Below are 20,819 nucleotides of genomic sequence, written 5' to 3' on the forward strand. Positions count from 1 at the left end.
ATTCATCAAACTGTGCTATTAAGATCTGTGCATCTGGGAGTCTCTCCAAACCTATTCTGGTTTGGGAGGCTGCTTGATAACATTTTTAAAAAATATAAAAGATCCGTGCCTTCCATTGTAGTAATTTTACCTCAGTTTTGTTGTCGTTGTTCGTACCTGAGACTTAAGTCTTACCTCAATTAAAAAAAAAAAGAATGGAGTGAGTCCCACCTCTACCAAAATTAGAAAGATTAGCTGGGCATAGTGGTGCACACCTGTAGTCCCAGCTACTCAGGAGGCTGAGGCAGGAGGATCACTTGAGCCCAGGAGTTTGGGGCTGCAGTGAGCTATGACTGTACCACTCTACTCAGCCTGGGTGACGGAGACCCTGTCTCTAAAAAAAAATTTTTTAATTAAAAAAAAAAAAAGAATGGAAGGAAACTCACAAAGAAAACACTGGTTTCTAAGGGCTGAAATACAAATAGCCCCAGGTAACCAGGCTTGGGTGCCCAGCCGCCTCCCTGCTCTGGCTAAGATGGAAGGGTCTCTGAGGTGTCCAAAGGAGTCAGTAGGGTGGAGCTCACCAGCAGGGCAGGAAGGAGACTCCTTTCTGGAAATAACATTGAGGCCTCTGGTGGACACCAAAGAATTTAGTTACATTTTTTTTTTTTTTAATTTGAGACAAGGTCTCACTGTTGCACAGGCTGGAGTGCAGTGGCCTGATTATAGCTCACTGCAGCTCCAAACCTCCTGGACTCAAGCAATCCTTCTGCCTCAGTGTCCTGAGTAGCTGGGATCACAGGTGCGTGCCACCATGCCCAGCTAATTTTTAAGTTTGTTTTAGAGATAGGGTCTCACTATGTTGTCCAGTCTAGTCTCAAACTCCTGGGTTCAAGCAATCCTCCTACCTTGGCCTCCCAAAGTGCTTATTACAGGCATAAGCCACCACATGTGGCCTAAAATCATTAAAAAATATATACATTGAAGCCGGCTGTGGTGGCTCACACCTATAATCCCAGTACTTTGGGAGGTCAAAGTGGGAGGACTGCTTGAGCCCAGGAGTTTGAGACCAGCCTGGGCAACATAGGGAGACCCTGTCTCTACAGAAAAATAAGAAAGGGCCAATGTGGTGGCACACACCTGTGGTCCCAGCTGCTTGGGAGGCCGAGGGGGTAGGATCACTTGAGTCCAGGAGTTGAGGCTGCAGTGAGCTCTGTTTATGCATCTGTATTCTAGGCTGGGTGATGGAGTGAGACCCTATCTCAATTTAAAAAAAAGAAAAAATATATACATCGAAATCAATGTAATATATCACATTAGAAAAAAAGGGGAAAACACATGAGCATTTCAATTGATACAGAAAAAGTATTTGACAAAATTCAACACCTTTTCATGATAAAAATAATAAACAAGGAACAGAAAGACACTTCCTCAATGCGATAAAACCCATAAATGAAAAACCCACAGCCAACATCACACTCAATGGTGAACAACTGAAAGCTTTTCCCTGAAGATCAGGAACAAGGCAAAGATGCCTGCTTTTGTCAATTCTATTCAAGATAGAACTGAAAGTCCTAGCCACAGCAATTAGACAAGAAAATAAAAGACATCCACATTGGATAGGAAGTAAAATTCTCTTTTTTCACAGATGACATGATCTTACAGAGATTCTACAAAAACAGTTAGAATAATTAACAAATTCAGCAAAGTTGTCAAATACAAAATCAACACAGAGAAATCAGTTGCATTTCTATATAGTACTAACAGTGAACACTTTGTGAAGGAAATTAACAGTTTCATTTAAATAGCATCAATAAGAATAAAATATATAGGAATTAACCAAGGAGGTGAAAGACTTGTACATGGAAAACTACTAAACATTGTTGAAAGAAATTAAAGAAGACATAATCAAATGGAAAGACATCCTGTGTTGGAAAATTAATATTGTTAAGATGCCAGTACTACCCAAAGTGATCATCAGAGGCAATGCAATCCTATTAAAATCCCAACAGTGTTTTTTTTTTTTTTTTTTTTTTCAGAAATATAAAAACCTATCATAGGCCAGGTAACAGTGGTTCACGCCTGTAATCCCAATATTTTACAAGGCCTAGGAGTTCAAGACCAGCCTGGGCAACATAACAAGAACCTAGCTTTATAAAAAAAAAAAAAAAAAAAAAAAAGTGGAGTTTGGTGGCACATGTCTGTAGTCACAGGTACTTTACAGGCTGAGGCAGGAGGATCGGTTGGGCCCAAGAATTTGAGGCAGCAGTGAACTATGATCAGGCTACTAAACTCTAGTCTGGGTGACAGGGGAGACTCTGTCTCTAGTTTAAAAAAGCAAAATCCATCCTAGAATTCATATGGAATCTCTAGGAACTCCTAATAGCCTAAACAATCTTGAAAAAGAACAAACTTAGAGGCTTCCCACTTCCTGATGTCAAAATTTACAACAAAGTCACAGTAATCAAGACGGTGTGGTTTGAACACTATACTATCCGGAAAAAAGAAAGACAGACATACAGACCAATGGAACAGACTAGAGAGCCTGGAAATAAACTCTTGCATATATGGTCAAATGATTTTCAACAAGGGTACCAAGGTAGGGAAAGGACAGTCTTTTCAACAAATCATGTTGGGACATCTGGATATTCACATGCAAAAGAATCAAGTTGCATTCTTACCTAACACCGTATATAAAAATGACTCAAAATGGGTTAAAGTCCTAAATGTAAAGACCTAAAACTATAAAACTCAGAAGAAAACATAGGGCAAAACTTCATAGCATTGGATTTGGCAATGATTTAGATATAACACCACCGCCACCCCACCACCAACATATAGACAAACTGGACTTGGAAATTAATGAAATTAATTTAATTTAGTGAAATTAAGTTAATGACATTTTAATTTAATGTAAATGAAAAGCTTCTGTGTATCAAAAGACACTATCGGCTGGGCATGGTGGCTCACGCCTGTAATCCAAGCACTTTGGAGGCCAAGGTGGGTGGATCAAGTGAGGTCAGGAGTTCAAGATCCGCCTGACCAACATGGTGAAACCCCGTCTTTATAAAAAAAAAACACTATCAACAGAGGGAAAAGGCAGCCTATGGAGAAATACTTGCAAATCATATATCTGATAAAGGATTAATATCCAGAATATCTAGAAAATTCTTACAACTCAACAACAAAAACAAAAATCCAATGAAAAACAGGTACAGGACTTGAATAGCCATTTCTCCAGTGAAGATATATACAAATGGTCAATAACAGGAAAAGATGCTCAATCTCACTAGAAGTTAGAGAAATGCAAATTAAAGTCACAATGGAACATTATTTCATACCATTAGGATGGCTACTAGAAACAAAACAGAACAAAACAGAAGGTAACCAAATGTTGGTGAGGATATGGAGAAGCTGGAACTCCTATGCACTGCTGGTGGGAATGTAAAATGGTTCAACTGCTATGAAAAAGTCTGGCAATCTCTCGAAAAGTTAAAATATTAGCATATGATTCAGCAATTTCACTCAAACATATTCTTGTACACTAATGTTCACAGCAGCATTATTCACAACAGCCAAAATGTGAAAACAACCCGTGTCCATCAACAAATGAATAAACAAAATGTGGCCAATGTGTACAATGGAATATTATACAGCCTTAAAAAGGAAGTTCTGACACATGCTACAATGTGGATGAACCTTGAAAACATGTTGAGTGAAATAATCCAGTCACAAAATGATAAATACTGTATGATTCTACTTATATGAGGTACCTAGAGTAATTAAATTCACAGAGACAGAATATGGAATGATGGGCACTTTGGGAGGCCGAGGCGGGTGGATCACGAGGTCAAGAGATCGAGACCATCCTGGTCAACAAGGTGAAACCCCGTCTCTACTAAAAATAAAAAATTACCTGGGCATGGTGGTGCACGCCTGTAGTCCCAGATACTCGGGAGGCTGAGGCAGGAGAATTGCTTGAACCCAGGAGGCAGAGGTTCAAGCCATTGCACTCCAGCCTGGGTAACAAGAGCGAAACTCCGTCTCAAAAAAAAAAAAAAAAAAAAGTTCTAGAGAGAAATAGTGGTGAGTGGTGATGGACATACAAGAGTATGAATGTATTTAATGCGCCTGAATTGTACACCTAAAAATGGCTAAAATGGCAAATGTTACTATATTTTACCACAATAAAAAAAAAGTCATATGGCCCGGTGCAGTGGCTCATGAGCCTGTAATCCCAGCACTTTGGGAGGCCGAGGCGGGTGGATCACGAGGTCAAGAGATTGAGACCATCCTGGCCAACGTGGTGAAACCCCGTCTCTACTAAAAACACAAAAAATAGCCAGGCGTGGCGGCACGTGCCTGTGGTCCCAGCTACTCGGGAGGCTGAGGTGGAAGAATCGCTTGAACCCAGGAGGTAGAGGTTGCAGTGAGCCGAGATTGCACCACTGCACTCCAGCCTGGCGACAGCAAGACTCCGTCTCAAGGAAAAAAAAAAAAAAAAAAAGAATCATCCTGCTCCTGTAATCAAACTTTGAGCTTGAAATTTTATTTTTAAATTAAAAATTTATTTAAAAAAATAGTCATATGTCACTTAACAGGGATACATTCTGAGAAATGTGTCATTAGGTGATTTTGTTATGGAGAGATCATTATAAAGTACACACGTGGGCTGTATGGTAAGGCCTATTGCTCCTGGGCTACAAATGTGCATAGTGACTCTACTGAACAATGCAGTCACTTATGACACAGTGGTATTAGTGTACCTAATCATAGGAAACGTAGAGTAAAAGTACAGAGCAAAAAATAAAAAATGGGACTGGTTAGGGCACTTGCCATGAACAGAGGCTGCAGGACTGGAAGCTGCTGTGGGTGTGAGTGGTGAGTGAATGTGAGGCCTGGGACATTATTGTACACTACTTTAGACTTTATAAAACTGTATACTTGGCCGGGCACAGTGGCTCACACCTGTAATCCAAGCACTTTGAAGGCCAAGGTGGGCAGATCACCTGAGGTCGGGAGTTCAAGACCAGCCTGACCAACATGGTGAAACACCGTCTTTAAAAAAAAAAAACAAAAAACTGTATACTTAGGCTGTACCACATTTATATTAAACATTTTCCCTCTTTTTTTTTTTTTTTTGAGACGGAGTTTCGCTCTTGTTACCCAGGCTGGAGTGCAATGGCGCGATCTCAGCTCACCGCAACCTCCGCATTCTGGGTTCAGGCAATTCTCCTGCCTTAGCCTCCTGAGTAGCTGGGATTACAGGCGCATGCCACCATGCCGAGCTAATTTTTTATATTTTTGGTAGAGACTGGGTTTACCATGTTGGCCAGGCTGGTCTCAAACTCCTGACCTCAAATGATTTGCTCACCTTTGCCTCCCAAATTGCTGGGATTACAGGTGTGAGACACCACTGCATCTGGCCTAAAAATTTTCTTTCTTCAATAATAAAGTAACTACAGCTTGATCAGTTACACATGTGGTGTGATGATCAGTTATACATGTTAACCAAAACGTTGGTATGCGGCGCATGACTGGTATACACAGGAGAGGTCCTGAAAGAAAAAAAAATACAATTTGGACCAAAAAAAGGCCTTTTCTGGTTCAGTTGAATTAATCTCTTGCACAGGGCCACTGCCCACTCTGCTGATGGGCCCTGAGTTGTAGGCAGAGCTGCCTAGAGGCTGAGGTAAGCTGAATTTGTGGGAACCCCCACCTTTCCCTTGAGGAAGTTTAAATTATCAGGTCAATTAGGAAAGATACAACCGAAAAAATCCAAGTTTCATTCCCACTTCAAGAAGGCGTTTCCTGGCTGGGTGCCACTTTTATTATTTTTGGCTCAGGCTGCTGAAAGCCCCACAGACCCAGGGAAGGTACAATGTGATCTTTGATTCGCGTTTCAGGGATCAAAGTGAGTGAGTTTGGGTGTAAATGCAGATAACGTTTCAGAGAGCTTTCATGAAAGGAGTCACTAGACCAGGGCAGAAAGGGAGCTGGTGTGTTACGTGTGTGTTCCCCTTTAGAAGCGTCACTTTCCGGTGAATCCAGCTGGCTGCCCGTGGCCCCAAGACTCCTGGCCTGCATCCAGGTCCTTGGCCCATAGGCATTAGGTCCTGGGCTGGGGCGCCTGCACCCTCTCCCACCTCTTCTCCAGGCACCGTGAAGCCGAGGAGAGATGGTGTGGGGAGGCCCGTGCAAGGGAGGAGAGCACCACTTCATCCTCGAGGGTCTGAGTGCTGACTCCACAGGCTTGTGCTGGGCACGGCCAGGGTTCAGCCTCGGCCTGGGTCAGGAAGCACACCTATACCCACAGCAAGGAGGCCCAGAAGCCCTGCCCGCAGCCCCTAGGCATGGAGTGGAGGGTCTTCTTGGCCTGCCTGCCCCCTGCCTCCGGTGCCTGGGCCGCAGGTACGTCGAACCGGGCCCTAATGAGGTTTCTAGCACCGGCACTGGGTGGTGAGAGGCACTCCGCGGGCATGCCGTTCCAGGGCGCTCACGAGGCCCCGCAGTCCCGCTATGCCCACACCCGCCACGACAGCTGCAGCCCCCCAGGCTTAGCCCGGCCCCCAGCAGCCCTCTCGAAGCCCAGCAGCCCCCACAGTGTCCCGCTGACGCCAGGGCAGTAACCGCGGGCTGAGGCAGCATCGGCCCCTAGGGCTACGCCACAGCCGGGTGCAGATTTCCCGGATCTGAGGGACCGCCGGGCACCGCCCGTTGGAACTCATGGGGGAAGCTTTGGCCCAACCGCCTCGCGCCTGCACACGCGGCCCCACCTGCTCCGGTGGCGCTCTGCGCGACGTGGGAATGGACGCTCCCATCACTCACCGCGCGGCGCTACACGCCAGCAATGGACCGGGAGCGCCTGTGGGGCAGCGCCCACACGGCACACAGCGCAGGCGCGGCGGGAGGAGCGCGCGTGCACGGCCCAGCTGGGAGGCGCGCGTGAGGCGTGTCGGGAGCCTGCGCGGGTTCGTACACAGCGGCCGCGCGCACGCCGGAGGCGTGGCTGCGCGACGCAGTCGGGCCGTGGACTCTGCGCGGCGCTGCTGGGAGCTTGCGTCGCCAACTCCTGCCGGAGGGTCAGTGTGGAGGCGGGAGCCGCGGCAGCCGGCTTGGAACTCCGTGCGCGCGGGCCTGGAGCTGCGCCCCTCCGTCTTTTCCCGACTTCTGATTCCCGGAAGGGCACTCAGAGCCCCAGCCTGGGTCGCAGTGCCTTAGGCCTGCGGGCCTCAGTTTCTCGGTCCGCGCCGGGGGTTTGTGGGGGCACCTGGAGACATTCGGGCCGTTGTCGCCGTTTCGGGAGGTCGCGCCCGCGCCTTGCCTGGCCTCACGGCCGCCGATCTCGTTCTCCACTTTCTAGGTGGCGCTTGGACTCTCGCCCTCGGAGGGAGGCCCGTTCCCCTGTCTCTGGCTGCGGATCCCTGGACCCTCTTCGCGGGCGCTTTGCCTAGCCGCTGGTAGGTGGGCGTCTTATTGCCATGGGGCTTGTGAGCTCGTATTTCCTGCATGGCGGTTGCTGGGGGGGCGGGCGGTGCAGTCGTGTGCACTCAGCTTGCTTTAAGGCTTTGGGCACGTTTTGTACTTGGGACCCCTGGGTCTCCCCAGAGCAGAGAACGCCCCAACGTTCCAGGTGCTGCCTTTGGCCTTGTAGGGGCAAGTACACATGCGCCGTGGTACCTGCTCCTTTAGGATAGTGCCGTGCAGTTCAGCAGGGCCGAAAGTCTCCTGTGCCAAGGCAGTGTGGGGAGAGAAGTAGGGAGACCAACAGACTGATAGGCGTGGGAGGGCTAAGCTTCTTAAAATGATGAGAGTGCGGCCCAGCGTTAGGTAGGCTCAGGCTGAAGCAGACCTGGCGGGCTGGCACAGGGAAGCTTTCTCCCAGGCTCCATTGGACACAGGTGTGCAGATGAGTGGGCAGGGTGGTGGACTGGAAAGAAGGGAAGGCAGAGATCTGGGTAGCACACTGTGGCTCCTGGGCATGGGTGTGGTCATTGTAGGTAATCTGGATACCTAAACTTGGCTGGTGGTAGGAGCTGGGCCCTGGATTGGGGTCGCTGCTCTTTTAGAGTGCAGTGAGGGACTGGACTGGACTCACTCATGTGCTGTCCTGTGGGTTTGCTGCCCCCAGGCCTTAGTATAATCTTACAGTAAGGTGGGAAGCCTGGGTTAAGGGCTGAGCTTTCAGGTGAAGACCCACCCACCCCCGCCAGAGGGGAGTCAGACCATAGGGGTTCCAGAGTGTTTGGGTGGTGGAGGTAGGGCCAGTGGCCCTGGCAGGTTCTAGTGCTGCAGGCCACCCTGGGAGGTCCTTGAACCAACTCATCCTGAGGGGGGATGACCAGCAGATAGGAGACCTGGGATGAAGGTGTGTGCAGGCCCTGTGCTCCCAGTGAGCCGGTGGAGTTTGTTTGCAGGGTGAAGCAGAGCGTTTCATGGAGGTCGTGAGTGGGTCTCCGTTTGCAGAGACTGAGGGGGGGCTAGAGTTAGGCTGGAGAGTGTGAGACCCCCAGAGGAGGACTCCTTGTACTCGAAGAGAACTGTGCCAGCTGGCTGTGGAGCCTCCTAGGTGACTGCTGCGTGGAGAAGAAGGGGCAGGTTCAGCCATCAAACTGAGACTCCCCAGACCCAGGGCACAAGTGACTGGAGTGGCGGGAGCAGACAAAGCAAGTGGGATTCCAGGATTTTACAATGGGGAACTGGGATACTGGGCTGTGACTGGGATGGGGACTGTGGTGTTTAGGGGTGGGGGTGGCATTGCCTGCAGGTGGCACTCAGTTGTGAGAGGTGAATTTGGAAAGCACGTGGGGTCCAGAGGGAGCAGATAATAGCAGGCTCCCTGCTGCTGTCAGGGATGCAGGTAGAACCTGCTGGGTGCCTGGTGTTGGGATGTAAAAGAACCTAATGACAATGCTGTTTGTGCGTTGTTCAGAGATTTGGGGGCAGCTAGAACCTACTCAGCAGACAAATGTAATTTATAGCCTGTATGCTGTATAGGGGTTAAGGCTGTGGTCTCCAGCCAGTTTCTACTGCTTATGTCACTTATGGGTTGGTGTGTGGCTGCAGATGAGTACTTCAGCAATGTGTGCCTCAAAGACAATACTAGTACCAACCTCATGTGGGGGAGGTGGCGCAAAAGGGGCACTCAGTAAAAGATGGCTACTACTGCTATCCTGAAATTCCCTGACAGTTCTGATCTGGTGCCTTTTCTTCTGAAATTGACAGCGGCTGTCATTCCACCTTGCCCTTGCATTGTCATAGGCAGCATTTGCCCACCTTCTCAGATCTCATAGGCCAGTCCCCTGGGCCCCTCCTTCCACTCAGACCTCCTAGTTGGGTACCAGAGGGTTGCCCGCTTGCTGCCTCTTCCTGCCAGTCCAGTGGTGATGGTTAGGTCTGGTTCCTGCTCTTCCCCACCTTGTCTTTGGACAGATTGCCTCGGATGGTGGCCTGCGACTGACAGTCCCTCAGCTCTTCTCAGCTCTCCTGAGGCTGCAGCTGTCAGCTCCCTGATCCTCAGCACTTGCCTGGACCAGTGCGGGTCTGCCACGCCCTGTTCAGCCATCCCTGTACTGTTGTGTGTGCAAGCCACGTCTGTACACACCCTGCCCCCAGTGCTGGCTCTCCTCTCTTCTCCCCTCTGCTCCCAGCATGCCTCGCGGCCGTTGCCGTCAGCAGGGCCCTCGTGTTCCCATCTGGGCAGCCGCCAATTATGCCAATGCACACCCATGGCAGCAGATGGACCAGGCCTCTCCTGGGGTGGCATGCACCCCCCTTGTGGATCCCTGGATTGAGCGGCCCTGCTGTGGGGACCCCGTGTGTGTGCGAATGATCATGGAGCAGAAGAGCACAGCTAGTGGTGCTCCTGGCAGTCAACTCGCAGAAAGGGGTCCTCAAGCTGGGTGCATGCCCAGCCCCCGACCCCGCAGGGTGGACTTCTGCTGGGTGCCAGGCTCGGACCCAGGCACCTTTGATGGCTCCCCATGGCTACTGGACCGTTTCTTGGCCCAACTGGGCGATTACATGTCCTTCCGCTTCGAGCACTATCAGGACAACACCAGCCGTGTCTACGAGATCCTCGGGCGCCTGACAGGCCGAGCGCGGGCCTGGGCAGCCCCCTACCTTGTTGGGGACCTGCCCCTACCTGACGATTACGAGCTCTTCTGCCGGGATCTCAAGGAAGTTGTTCAAGACCCAAACAGTTTTGCTGAGTACCACGAGGTGGTTCCCTGTCCCCTGCCCCTGGCCTCCAGCCGGCCGCCAGTGTCCCCTCAGCTGCCTGCGGTGAGGCAATACTTAGCTAGGTTCTTGGAGGGCCTGGCACTCAACATGGGTACTGCCCCCAGGGCTTTACCAGCCGCCATAGCCACCCCTGCTGTGTCTAGGTCCAGCTCTATATCCAGAAGTGCTCTGCCCGAGCAGCAGCTGACCAAGGAGAGCACCCCTGGACCCAGGGAGCCCCCAGTCCTGCCCAGTTCTGCATGTAGCTCCAAGCCTGGTCCTGTGGAACCAGCCTCCTCTCAGCCAGAGGAAGCAGTCCCCACACCTGTCCCTAGACTGTTGGAGTCAGCTAATTCTCCTGCCCAGAGACCAGACCCAGCTCACCCAGGGGATCTGAAACCCCGGAAAATAGAGGAGGAGGTTTCGGAGACAGAGGGAGACCAGGAGGTATCCTCAGGTACCCCACAGGAGGTGGTGGAGGCCCCGGAGACCCCAGGAGAGCCACCACTTTCTCCTGGGTTCTGAACACAACTCAGGCGGAAACAATGCTGCGCCTCGTGATGAAGTGGCCTGTGTGGCTCAAGAGCCCCTTAGTCCCCTGTCAGAGGAGAGTGGCATCCCCAGATGATTTCAGATGGCCCCATAGCTGGGCAAGGTGTGCTTGTTTTGGACTTTGCCCTGAGCTCCCCCGACCCCAGCAGAGCTCGTCCTCTGCCCTGTGCCCTTTCCTTGCTCCCGCTGGCTGTCAGCTGTGTCCCTGCCCATCGCCTGGGAGTGCCATCTCGCCCAGGCCTGCTCCCACGAGGGGGTCATTTTGTAGATCAACACCCAGCAGATACTTGCATCATCTTTGTCACCTCCACCCCCACAAAACACCCCCCTTGGTGTCTTCCACACTGGCTGGGACTGAACTGGGTCTGCCACATCTGCCCTGTTGGGATCTGGTTCCTGTTTGGGGTCTCTGTGTGTCCTCGTAACCGCACCATCTCTGCTCCCTGTGACTTCTGTCCCAGCTGGAATGTGAGGAAGGCTGCCTGGAGGAAGTGGCAACTTTGATTCTGCTGGATGAGTGGGATGGCATCTTGGCAGAGAATGATGTTTCCTGTGGGTTTACCAGCAGTCCTGGCCAGCTGGGAGGTTGGGATGCAGGAAGATGGGATGCAAGCCCCTTGCTAAGCTCAGCTGCAGGCATTCTCCCTTCTTTTGTTAGCGTTTAAGTCATGCCTGGTGTTCTGAAGCAGCTTCCTCTTCCCTGCTGCTGTGCTGCCATCCCCTGCGCACTTCTGTGCATCGCCCATTCAGCAATTAAGCCCCAGTGATGTAAATGACTTGGATCTTCCTCCCGGCAGACTGTGACCCTCCAGGGCAGGGGCTCTGTCAGTCAGCAATGTGGCTTGGTACACAATTGGTGCTCATTAAACATGTGTTGGATTACTGGCTGAGCCTGTGGTGCAGTGGCTGCCTACCAGTGAGTCCCTGTTTCCATTCTCTCAGGAGCAGAGACCTGGTCATTAGCATTCCAGGTCAGCATTGCAGATGTGGTTTCTAGCAGGGGATTTGAGGGTCCAAGAGTCTGATTGAAGGAGCTGGGGCTGAGTAGGTCGGGGTGAGTGGCTCGGCAGGTGGAGAACTGAGAACTGACTTCCGAGAGCTGTAGGTGAAGTGAGGACCAGGCAGCAATCCAGCGCTATGAGGCCCCAGGCCCAGAGGATTGGAATGAAGAAAGACCTGTTCTGCACAAGGAGGGGTTTTCTACGGAAGCTGAGCTTGGAAGCTCCTGGAGCCAAGTTTACCACAGGATGGGCAGGTACAGCCGCCCAGTGTGTTCATTGTGTGCCCACTTTGGTGCTTGGACAAGAATTTCAGGCCCCTTTCAGTTTTATGATTGTGAAAACAATAAAACAACACCTTCCTAAAAAGTAGGAAGGAAAAGCAGAAATGTGAATTGAAAATACAGCCAACTGTTTTAGGAAAAACTAATTAGCAAGCATCTGATTAAACTTACTCAGAAACTGACTGGGCACAGTGGCTCACACCTGTATGGCAGGTGGATCACCTGAGGTCGGGCGTTCAAGACCAGCCAGACCAACATGGAGAAACCCCGTCTCTATTAAAAATACAAAATTAGCCAGGTGTAGTGGTGCTTGCCTGTAATCCCAGCTACTTGGGAGGCTGAGGCAGGAGAACTGCTTGAACCTGGGAGGCAGAGGTTGCAGTGAGCTGAGACTGTGCCATTGTACTCCAGCCTGGGTAACAAAAGCGAAACTCTGTCTCAAAAACAAAACAAAAAAACCTTAGAAAAATAGAAATTGTTGGGATTATTTTATTTGGTAATTATCACTAAAAAAGGCTCTGGGTTCAGATGGTTTTATGTGTGAGTTATTTCAGGGCACAAATACCGTGTAGATAAAACAGCTGGAAACCTTGGAAATAGGTGGGAAGCTATTGTTAGAAAGTGGATATAGCACCTGTAGCAAAGCAAGTAAGCTGGCAGAAGAAACCCGTGTTCAGTCTTGATTCTGGTCAGATGTGGGAAGTCCTGGACATCCCGGCCCAGCCCCCTGCTTCTGTGCCAGGTCACACAGCTGCCCTCTATCCAATGACTCAGGCCCCAGCCTAAGGGGTCAGGTCAGACTGCTTCCCCATGCCTGCCTCCAGTGCACTGTGGCCTGGCTTGCCTGTGGGTCTGGCAGCAGAACCCAGAGTTGCTCTCTGTGATGGACAGACTAGTCACCCAGCTGACCCTTACCCCGTCCCACAGGCTTCTGGACAGGCCACCTTCCCATCTCCCTTTAGTGGACCTGAAGTGGATCCTTCAGCCTGGGATTGCTGCCTTCTCTTCTGAACTCTGTCCTACTGAGGCTTTGGGTCTTTTCGGCTCTTGAAACCCAGGCAGCTCCTGGGGATGTGTGAGTTATGGTCTGTTATGTGTCTGAGGGCCAGTCGCACAGCATTAGCCTACGCCGGCTTGAGAGCCCACAGGAGAGTCCAGGTGACCTGGTTTTTAATTTGTAAAATGGGTCCTGTTAATTGTGGTTGGGCTCTCTCTAGAAGGGAAAGCAGAGTCTCAAAGTGGTGATGTCCAGGTTTCCTGCATAGGTAGGGTGGAGGCAAGGATGGGCTCCGGCATGGCCTTCCAGACAGGCAGTACACACGGCCCCTTGCAGAGTTGCTTTGTTACCAGCTGCTGCAGCACCTGCTTTCAGACAGACAGATGACAGAGCTGCTTTCCTGCTCCTTGGGGAGGGAGGTGCACCAAGGGCCAGGAGAGGAGGCGCTCTCCCTGGGTTGTTTGTCTCTCCTGGCCCCCACTCACTGACAGACCCGAAGCGGGGGTGCTCAGGAGCCACAGAGCCTGGCAGGGTTTGCTGGGTGTGCTCAGGGACAGGCCATAGTGCTGGCCCTGCTTTCCAATCATGGCGTCTGTCCCTCACTTCCCTTGGAAATACCGGAGATTTTATTTTCTGAAGATAGGACATGATGGGTGCTATGAGATGGTGTTTAAAGTACCTGTCTCCAAGGAAAACTTTAAAAGTTCCAAGGATGAGGTCCTATGGGATATTGGAATATTTTATAAAGCCACAATAATTAAAATACTTAGATGTTGTGGACAGATGAGCAGAGAATAGAGAACTTCGAAACAGGGCCAAATAAATAGGGAGATTTAGTACATGCTAGAGGTGTTTCCAGTTAATGAGGGTAAAATGGATTATTAAGTAAAAGCAGTTGGCCCTCTGGAAAATAGTAAAGCCAAGTGCATGCCTCACTCTTTATGTCAGTATGTATTCTAGATGGATTAAAGATTTCAGTGTTAAAATTATGAAAGTACTAGAGGGAAATATGGGTGAATTTTTTTGGCCTGTGATTCCAGGATTTTAAAAGTTGTAGATGCCCAGAGTTGTGGAGGTATGGAGAAGTGGGCCTTCTCATACTGTTGGTGGGAGTATACAATATTACAATTTGACCACATAAGGTGTGTGTTCTAGGAACACACATGCTGTGACTGCTTGCTAGGTGCATGAAGGCTCTTGCCAGGGATGGTCATGATTTGGTGCCACTACATGGGAGTTTAGAGCAGGGACTGGAGGTTGACCTTGGCTCCTCCCCTCCCCTCATGAGCTGAGGGTCCTTACCTGACCTTTTCGAGCTGTGAACATAGTTTTTCATCATGGGGTGGTCAGAAGGTTTGAATGAGAATGGTGCCCATGCATTCCCTTGGCTGGGCTCTAGGCCCTCTGACACCCACAACCTCTGACACCCACCTTGTGGGTGTCACTGTTTTTTGAACAGCAGAACTGGAAAAGCCCAAAGATCCAGCAATAAAGGAGCAAGGCAAATAAAACTGTTACCCTGCAGGATCAGTCAGCATGAGCCAGATTGTGCCGCAGTAACAAAGATCTCCAGCGGTAGTGCTACAGTTGACACTGCTTATTTCTTGCTCACACCTGGTGTCCACCATGGATGGAGCCTGTCAAACCTGTGCTGACAAGAGCCTACCTGGACGTATTTCTCCATGCTCACTAAGGCAGGGGAAAGACCACAGCAGGCCACAAGTGATGTGTGTCACCCCACTTGCATTTCTGTGGCCAAAGGAAGCCACAGAACCACACCTGAGTTCCATAGGACAGGAGCAGCAGATCATCCTGTGGGCTGGGGTGCTCAGTATGAAGTATGAGCAGCCACTCAATGCGGGACTGGTTGGTGCTGCTGCTAAGGATGGGAGGATGGCCTGCGTCCATCCCAGGGCAACATACCTGTTTGTCTGCTGGGGCTGCCTGACAAAGGACCACAGGCCGAGGGGCTTAAACAACAGACATTTATTTCCTCATGGTTCTGGAGCTGGAAGACTGAGATCAAAGTGTGGGCAGGGTTGGTTTCTCCTGAGGCCTGACTCCTTGGCCTGCAGATGGCCACCTTCTTGTCCTGCCCCTGTCTGTGTCCTAATCTCTCATGACGTCACCAGTCTGTTAGATCAGGGCCTACCCATGAACTCAACGAACCCTGAATTACCTCTTTAAAGACTCCATCTTCAAATAGAAGTACTAGCGGTTAGGACTTGAACATAATATTGAGGGGACACAGTTCTGCCCACAGCAGTGCCCGAGATGGGCTTCTCTGGTTTTGTCTTTGCTGTTCCTGACAGTGCTATCTTGAGCAGGCTTCTGCAGTCTCCACATGCCTGTCCCCCAGGCCCTGGGTTCTGGGGCCATACTGAAGCGTGTTGGATAGCCAAGCCTCAGCTGTTGAGTGGGCAGTGCCTAGTTGTGCTGTATGCAACACTCTGTTTCTCACTTAAGAAATCTTTCTCTACCTAGGAGTACGAAGCATTATCCTGTATTTCTAGGTTGTAACATTTTGCCTTTGACATTCAACCTCGAATGCACCTGTAAATGTAACTGTGGTGGGAGGGAGGGGTCTACTGTCATCCTTGAGAGCCTGCAATGAGTGGAGCCCCTCTGCCGACTGCGATGTACGTGTAATATGAGCAAGAAATAAATTTTTGATGTGTGAAGCCACTGAGTTTGGGGCTTGTGTTTTCCACAGCATAACCTATTATATCCTGACCGACAGGGGATCCCATTTCACCTTTTTCCACAGGGCACCAGCCTGCCCCAGCATCAGCTGCTGGCTGTAGCAACTCACAGCCTGGCTGCAGCTACCCACGGCTGTGCCTGGCCTACCCACCTACTCTCTGTTCCGATCTGTCCCCTACTACTTATTCTAGCTTTATAAGTCTTGATTATCTCATAGGGAAACCCTCCAAGTCCCCATTCTTCAAATTGTCTTGGTAAGGTTTTTGGTGTTTTTCTTTTTAGATGGAGTCTTTCTCTGTCACGCAGGCTGGAGTGCAGTGGCCTGATCTTGGCTTACTGCAAACTCCGCCTCCCGGGTTCAAGCGATTCTTCTGCCTCAGCCTTCCAAGTAGCTGGGGCTACAAGTGTGCACCACCATGACTGGCTAATTTTTGTATTTTTAGTAGAGATGGGGTTTCACAATGTTGGCCAGGCTGGTCTTGAACTCCAGACCTCGTGATCTGCCCATCTCGGCCTCCCAAAGTGCTGGTATTACAGGCATGAGCCACCGCGCCAAGCCTGTCTTGGCAAGATTTAAAACACATTGGATCACAAATGCAGAGGCAGAGAGGATGGTGTCGTGGCCCTTGCCTAGCCCCAGCACCATTCACACTCTGCTGGTGTGGGCCTTGGGGGCGCCGTGTCACTGGACAGCCTGGCCAAGCCTGCTCTCTGGACAGCAGGACCTGTCACTCCCTTAGTTTCTCTTTGGGCTACATCATCTCTGTTACAGGGTCATGGTGTGTAGGTGGGGGCTGGCCAGAGGCAAGCCCAGGCCTCTGGGGTACCCTCATTAACCCACTCCTTTCCTTCTTGCCTCAGGGACCCCACAGCACAGGGCTGGGGCCTGTGGATGGGAGGTGCTCATGTACTTGCCACATTCTTCTGTGTCTCCATTGGCAGGGCTGCCAGCTGGGTGCAGAGGACATGTGACTCCCCTGCCCCTGCTGTGCCTGCACTGCCCACCTCACCTGTGTGTGTGAACAGTGCAGGGAACTGGGGAGTGTTTGTGGGTCGTGGAGCTAGGACTGTTTATCATAGGCTGTGCACATGGGGTCCCTCAGTGAGGGGTCCACCCACAGCACCCATGGAGTGGGCTATGAGGACACCCCACAGGGCAGAGAGAGCAGGAGGCTGGCCTCTGTCCTCATTTGCATGTCTGTGGATGTGGGTGTGGCAAGCACATTGCTGACACGCGTGTGTAAGCAGGTACACGGCCGACTGTACACAGCTGGGTGGTCGGGAGTTGATGAGACGTACATCTGGCCACACCACCCTCTGTGTGTGATGGGGGACCTCCCCTTTTTACTCAAGGTGGCCTCTGCCACAGTAGGAGCCACACAGGCAAGTCCCTGTCAGAAAGTGTCAGTTCCAGCATGCTTAGGGACCTCTCCTCCAACTCTAACCAAGTTCCCAGGGCACGTCCCTCCCCTAGGCCAGGGGCAGCAGCCCCAGGGGATTGGTCCCCATCCCACACTCTCCATGAGCTTTGTCTGTCTCCCTGCTGGGATGGCCTCCAAGCAGAGGCTGGACTGGTGCACAGGAATGTTACGCTTCCTGTAAAGCAGCAAGCTTTTCCGTGTGTTCATCCCAGGAAAAAAGGCCGGTCCTCTCTGCTGGCTGGGTTCCTGCCTCTGTCCGTAAGTGCCTGGGGCAGGCTGGCTAAAAATGCCCAAGTCAAGCTTCCTTCCTGCCATCTTGCCAGACTCCTGGGACCCACTCCTGGGGCAATGGACATCCCCAGCCACAATGTGAGACGCCTGCTCACAGAGAGACCCCGCCTGCCCATCCTGCCTGCTCCTGCAGCCTGGTGGCTCCTCACGCTGGCATTTCCTCTTGGTCCAGCTGGGGCAGCCTGTCTCCCAGTGCCAAGGAGAAGTCTGAGCCTCAGCGCCTGCCTGGCGCCCCTGCTGGCTGTGGGGCTGGTCAGCAGGTTACTCCTCATGCCCCAGCCATGAGGCTTGCAGACATTTCCAAGGAAGAAAACGAACCCATGTCCTTGTCTCCATGAGACCCACCCCCACTGGCCCAGTGGGGCCTGGTTCTGCCAGTGTGGTGTTTGGTGGACACAAGGACCTAAAGGACTGGCAGTGCCTCAGAGAAGAACAGGCTGCAGTGGGCTGGTGAGAGGAACTTACTCGCCTCTGCTTGGGAACGAATCACGCCACATGGTCTGTGTCCCCAGCACAAGTGACTGGTCTCTGGGGCCCTCCCTCATACACAGCGGGTCCTGTCTGGAAGGGGCGCCACAGACCTGGTGTGGGTTGGCATGTAGGCACCATGCTGGGCCCCAACTGGCTCACCGCAGGCCAGGAGCTCCCGGTGGCAGTAGGGTTGGGCACTGTGGGTCTCAGCCTCTGGAGAATGCTGGTGGCCAGCCCTGGGGGACCTGGGTCACTGCCCCAAGTGAGGTGAGGTCAGCCCCAGCTCCTGGCCTGAGGATGTGAATTGTGCTGGCGGGGCAGCCATCCCCTAGGGGAGCAGACTGAAGGTGTTTGCCAGAGCAGAAGGCCCCTGTGGTAGCGCAAGTGGCCATTTTTCTAGGATGGGGAAGAGATTGAGGCCCAGAAGTGAGGTGGGTGGCTGTCCTTCCCCGGGGCCTATGGGACTGCAGCACTCTGAGCCCCACTATGGAAATCGTGTCTCCGGCTGGAATCTGAGTTCTGCTTTGCAGATTTGCCAGCTTACGAGTGCTCTGGGCAGCCGGGGCTCAGGTTCCCCTCCCTGCACTGAGCTGGTGCAGGGTTTTGCTGGGCCTTAGGCCAACCTGTCAGTCAAGGCTGCAGCCTGCCTGCCACTCCCTGAGACGGATGTGCCTGATGCAGGCCTGGGGGTGCTTCCTTCTCCAAGGGAAGGAGCTCTTTGGGGGCATACCTATTCCCTGCCACAGAGAGACTGACATCGGTCAGCCCTGGGAGGTAGGAAATGGCTGGGGTCGGGTTGTCACTTGCTGCCCAGGGGGTGGTGCCCAGTTTCCCCTCACCACTGGGTTGCTGGGCACCTGCCCTCCCTGCTTCTCTGCCTCCCCGGAATTCTTCATGGGATCTGCATCTTTGAAGCCACTGCCTCCCTGCCCGCCTGGGCGCTTCCAAAGGCGGATACTGACAGAGGATTCAATGAATCGAAGGTCGCCAGTCGGGGCGTTGACAGATGCCCAGCCGTGATACTATTTCTGATTTAATAACCGAATGGGAGGCTGGTCCTCTGTAATAATTAGGGCTAATTACTGAGGAGGTGTTGACAGACGGGCTGAGAGGAAACAAACTACCTTTATCCCGTGGCTTAGAGTCAGATTACCAGCCCTGTGCTATCTGCCCCTCAGAAAGTAGACGCTTCAATCACTCAGCGAGGCTTCAAAGGGGAATGGGGCCTGACAATGCACGGGATTTGGAAAGGAACTATGAAGTGCGCCTTTGACTCCGAATCGCCAAACGGAGCCCCATTCCAGAAATGGTTTCTTTGTGAAGTTTGAGTTAGTGCTGGCATACCTGTTTCCCGCGCTCAGGACAGGGAGTGGGCTGCAATGGGCGTGGGCAGGTGGGGGCCGTGGCCAGGGCTGTGGCTGGCGTGTGGCCAGCTTGAGCTGCTCAGGTCCTTCCCAGGCCAGGTGACACCAGCAGAGTCCTGGTATCCCCAGTAGCTGGCCCAGGTAGCCAGGGATCCAAACAGGGAAGTGCAGCATGTTTTCCTTGGCCCAAGAAGGGTGTCTGGTCCTTTGTGGCCATGAGTGGCAGGTAACAGGATAGGGACCTCACCATCTGAGCAGGCTCATCCCTTCCTGTTTGCAGCTAGAGTGCAGCTTTTCAGCAGCCCTCTCAGGCAGGTCTGGCCTTCTTGGAGGGGGATGTGCCCTTGGCATTATTTATGGCAGGACAACTCCTTGGGGGCCTGGGTGTTACTCATTAGGCTGCTCCCCCCCCGCCTCGCCCCCCCCGCCCCGTGTCCTGGGCCGAGAGCTAAGGCCGTGGAAGCAGTCCTGATCCCCACAGCCTTGGTGGGCAGACAACATCAGTGACTGAGAAGGGTTGGGAGCTAGTCTCTGTGACTGACCCCACTGACTCCCCGCTGATCGCCCTGCATTTCAGAGATGGGGAAGGGTGTGACTAGACCTCAGTTTCCTGGTTTGAAGCAGCAGCACTTTGAGATGTATGCCAGTGAACTGGCCTGGACAGCTGTGTCTGATGCAGCTTCTTGGAGTGGGGTGTGTGAGGCTTTTTGGGAGAGCAAGGTCGCCGGCGGAGGCTGCACTGTAGGGGACAGTTCTGAGATTCTGGGCCTCACTGCTGTCTGTCCTCCCCAGGGAGGCAGAGGATGATGCTAAGGCCTCTGCTCAGGACAGGCCTGTCCAGGGAGCACCTTTCTGGTTCCAGGTATAGCCTGGGAGGTGCCAGATGAGCAGGAGGTGGGAGGGAGCCCATACCATCTGTGTGCCTGTCTTAGGCCTCATGGCCTTGGCCATGTTCTCTCTGGCCTGGAAGACCAGCCAATTCAACATCTTCCTCTTAGAACGGCTGTGCTACTTCATAGGGAAATTAGGTGGGCCGGGCTGGTGAAGGGCAACAGTGGTTAGGTCAGTGTTCTTTCTTTCCCCACTGGCTGCTCTACTTTCATAGAAAGAAGACACCTTCTGGAAATAATGATGGTCATGATAAAAGTCATCAGCTCATTTGTTTAACCAAATAACTACTAGCTTGTACCAGGGACACTGTTGAGGAATTTATATTAGGGCAAATATAAGAGGGTAAATTATTTGAAATGGGAGAAGCACTCACTATGGACTCATGGGCATTTTATAATAACACTAGCTCCCACCTCATCTACAGTTTTGCTGAAGTTTCAGTTACCCATGGTCATTAAGTCTGTTTGTTTGTTTATTTATTTTAGATATAGGTCTCTCTAGTCTAGGCTGGAGTGCAGTAGCGTGATCATAGCTCACTGTAGCCTTAACCTCCTGGGCTCAAGCGATCCTCCTGCCTCAGCCACCAGAATAGCTGGGGCTACAGGCGGGCACCACCATAGCTGGCTAATTTTTTACAATTTTTTTTT

At 51.8% G+C, this 20,819-nt stretch overlaps 2 protein-coding genes across 2 annotated transcripts in view; both read left to right on the forward strand.

Moving 5' to 3' along the window:
* The first annotated feature begins 7,348 nt into the window (after positions 1-7,348).
* On the forward strand, positions 7,349-15,712 carry RTL10 (retrotransposon Gag like 10). Its single transcript, XM_021673941.2, has 2 exons — positions 7,349-7,439; positions 9,412-15,712. The coding sequence occupies exon 2, from the start codon at positions 9,631-9,633 to the stop codon at positions 10,723-10,725; it is 1,095 nt and encodes a 364-aa protein (XP_021529616.2). The 5' UTR covers positions 7,349-7,439; positions 9,412-9,630; the 3' UTR covers positions 10,726-15,712.
* Positions 7,379-20,819, forward strand: part of GNB1L (G protein subunit beta 1 like) — a 65,454-nt gene continuing 52,013 nt past the window's right edge. The window contains exon 1 of the mRNA XM_012454184.2: positions 7,379-7,439. The gene's annotated coding sequence lies outside the window, so the exon portion shown is untranslated. The remainder of the gene's footprint in view (positions 7,440-20,819) is intronic.

This window comes from Aotus nancymaae, unplaced genomic scaffold (genome assembly GCF_030222135.1).
Source record: "Aotus nancymaae isolate 86718 unplaced genomic scaffold, 86718_ANA_hifiasm-v0.15.2.pri h1tg000049l, whole genome shotgun sequence".
Taxonomy (NCBI): Eukaryota; Metazoa; Chordata; class Mammalia; order Primates; family Aotidae; genus Aotus; species Aotus nancymaae.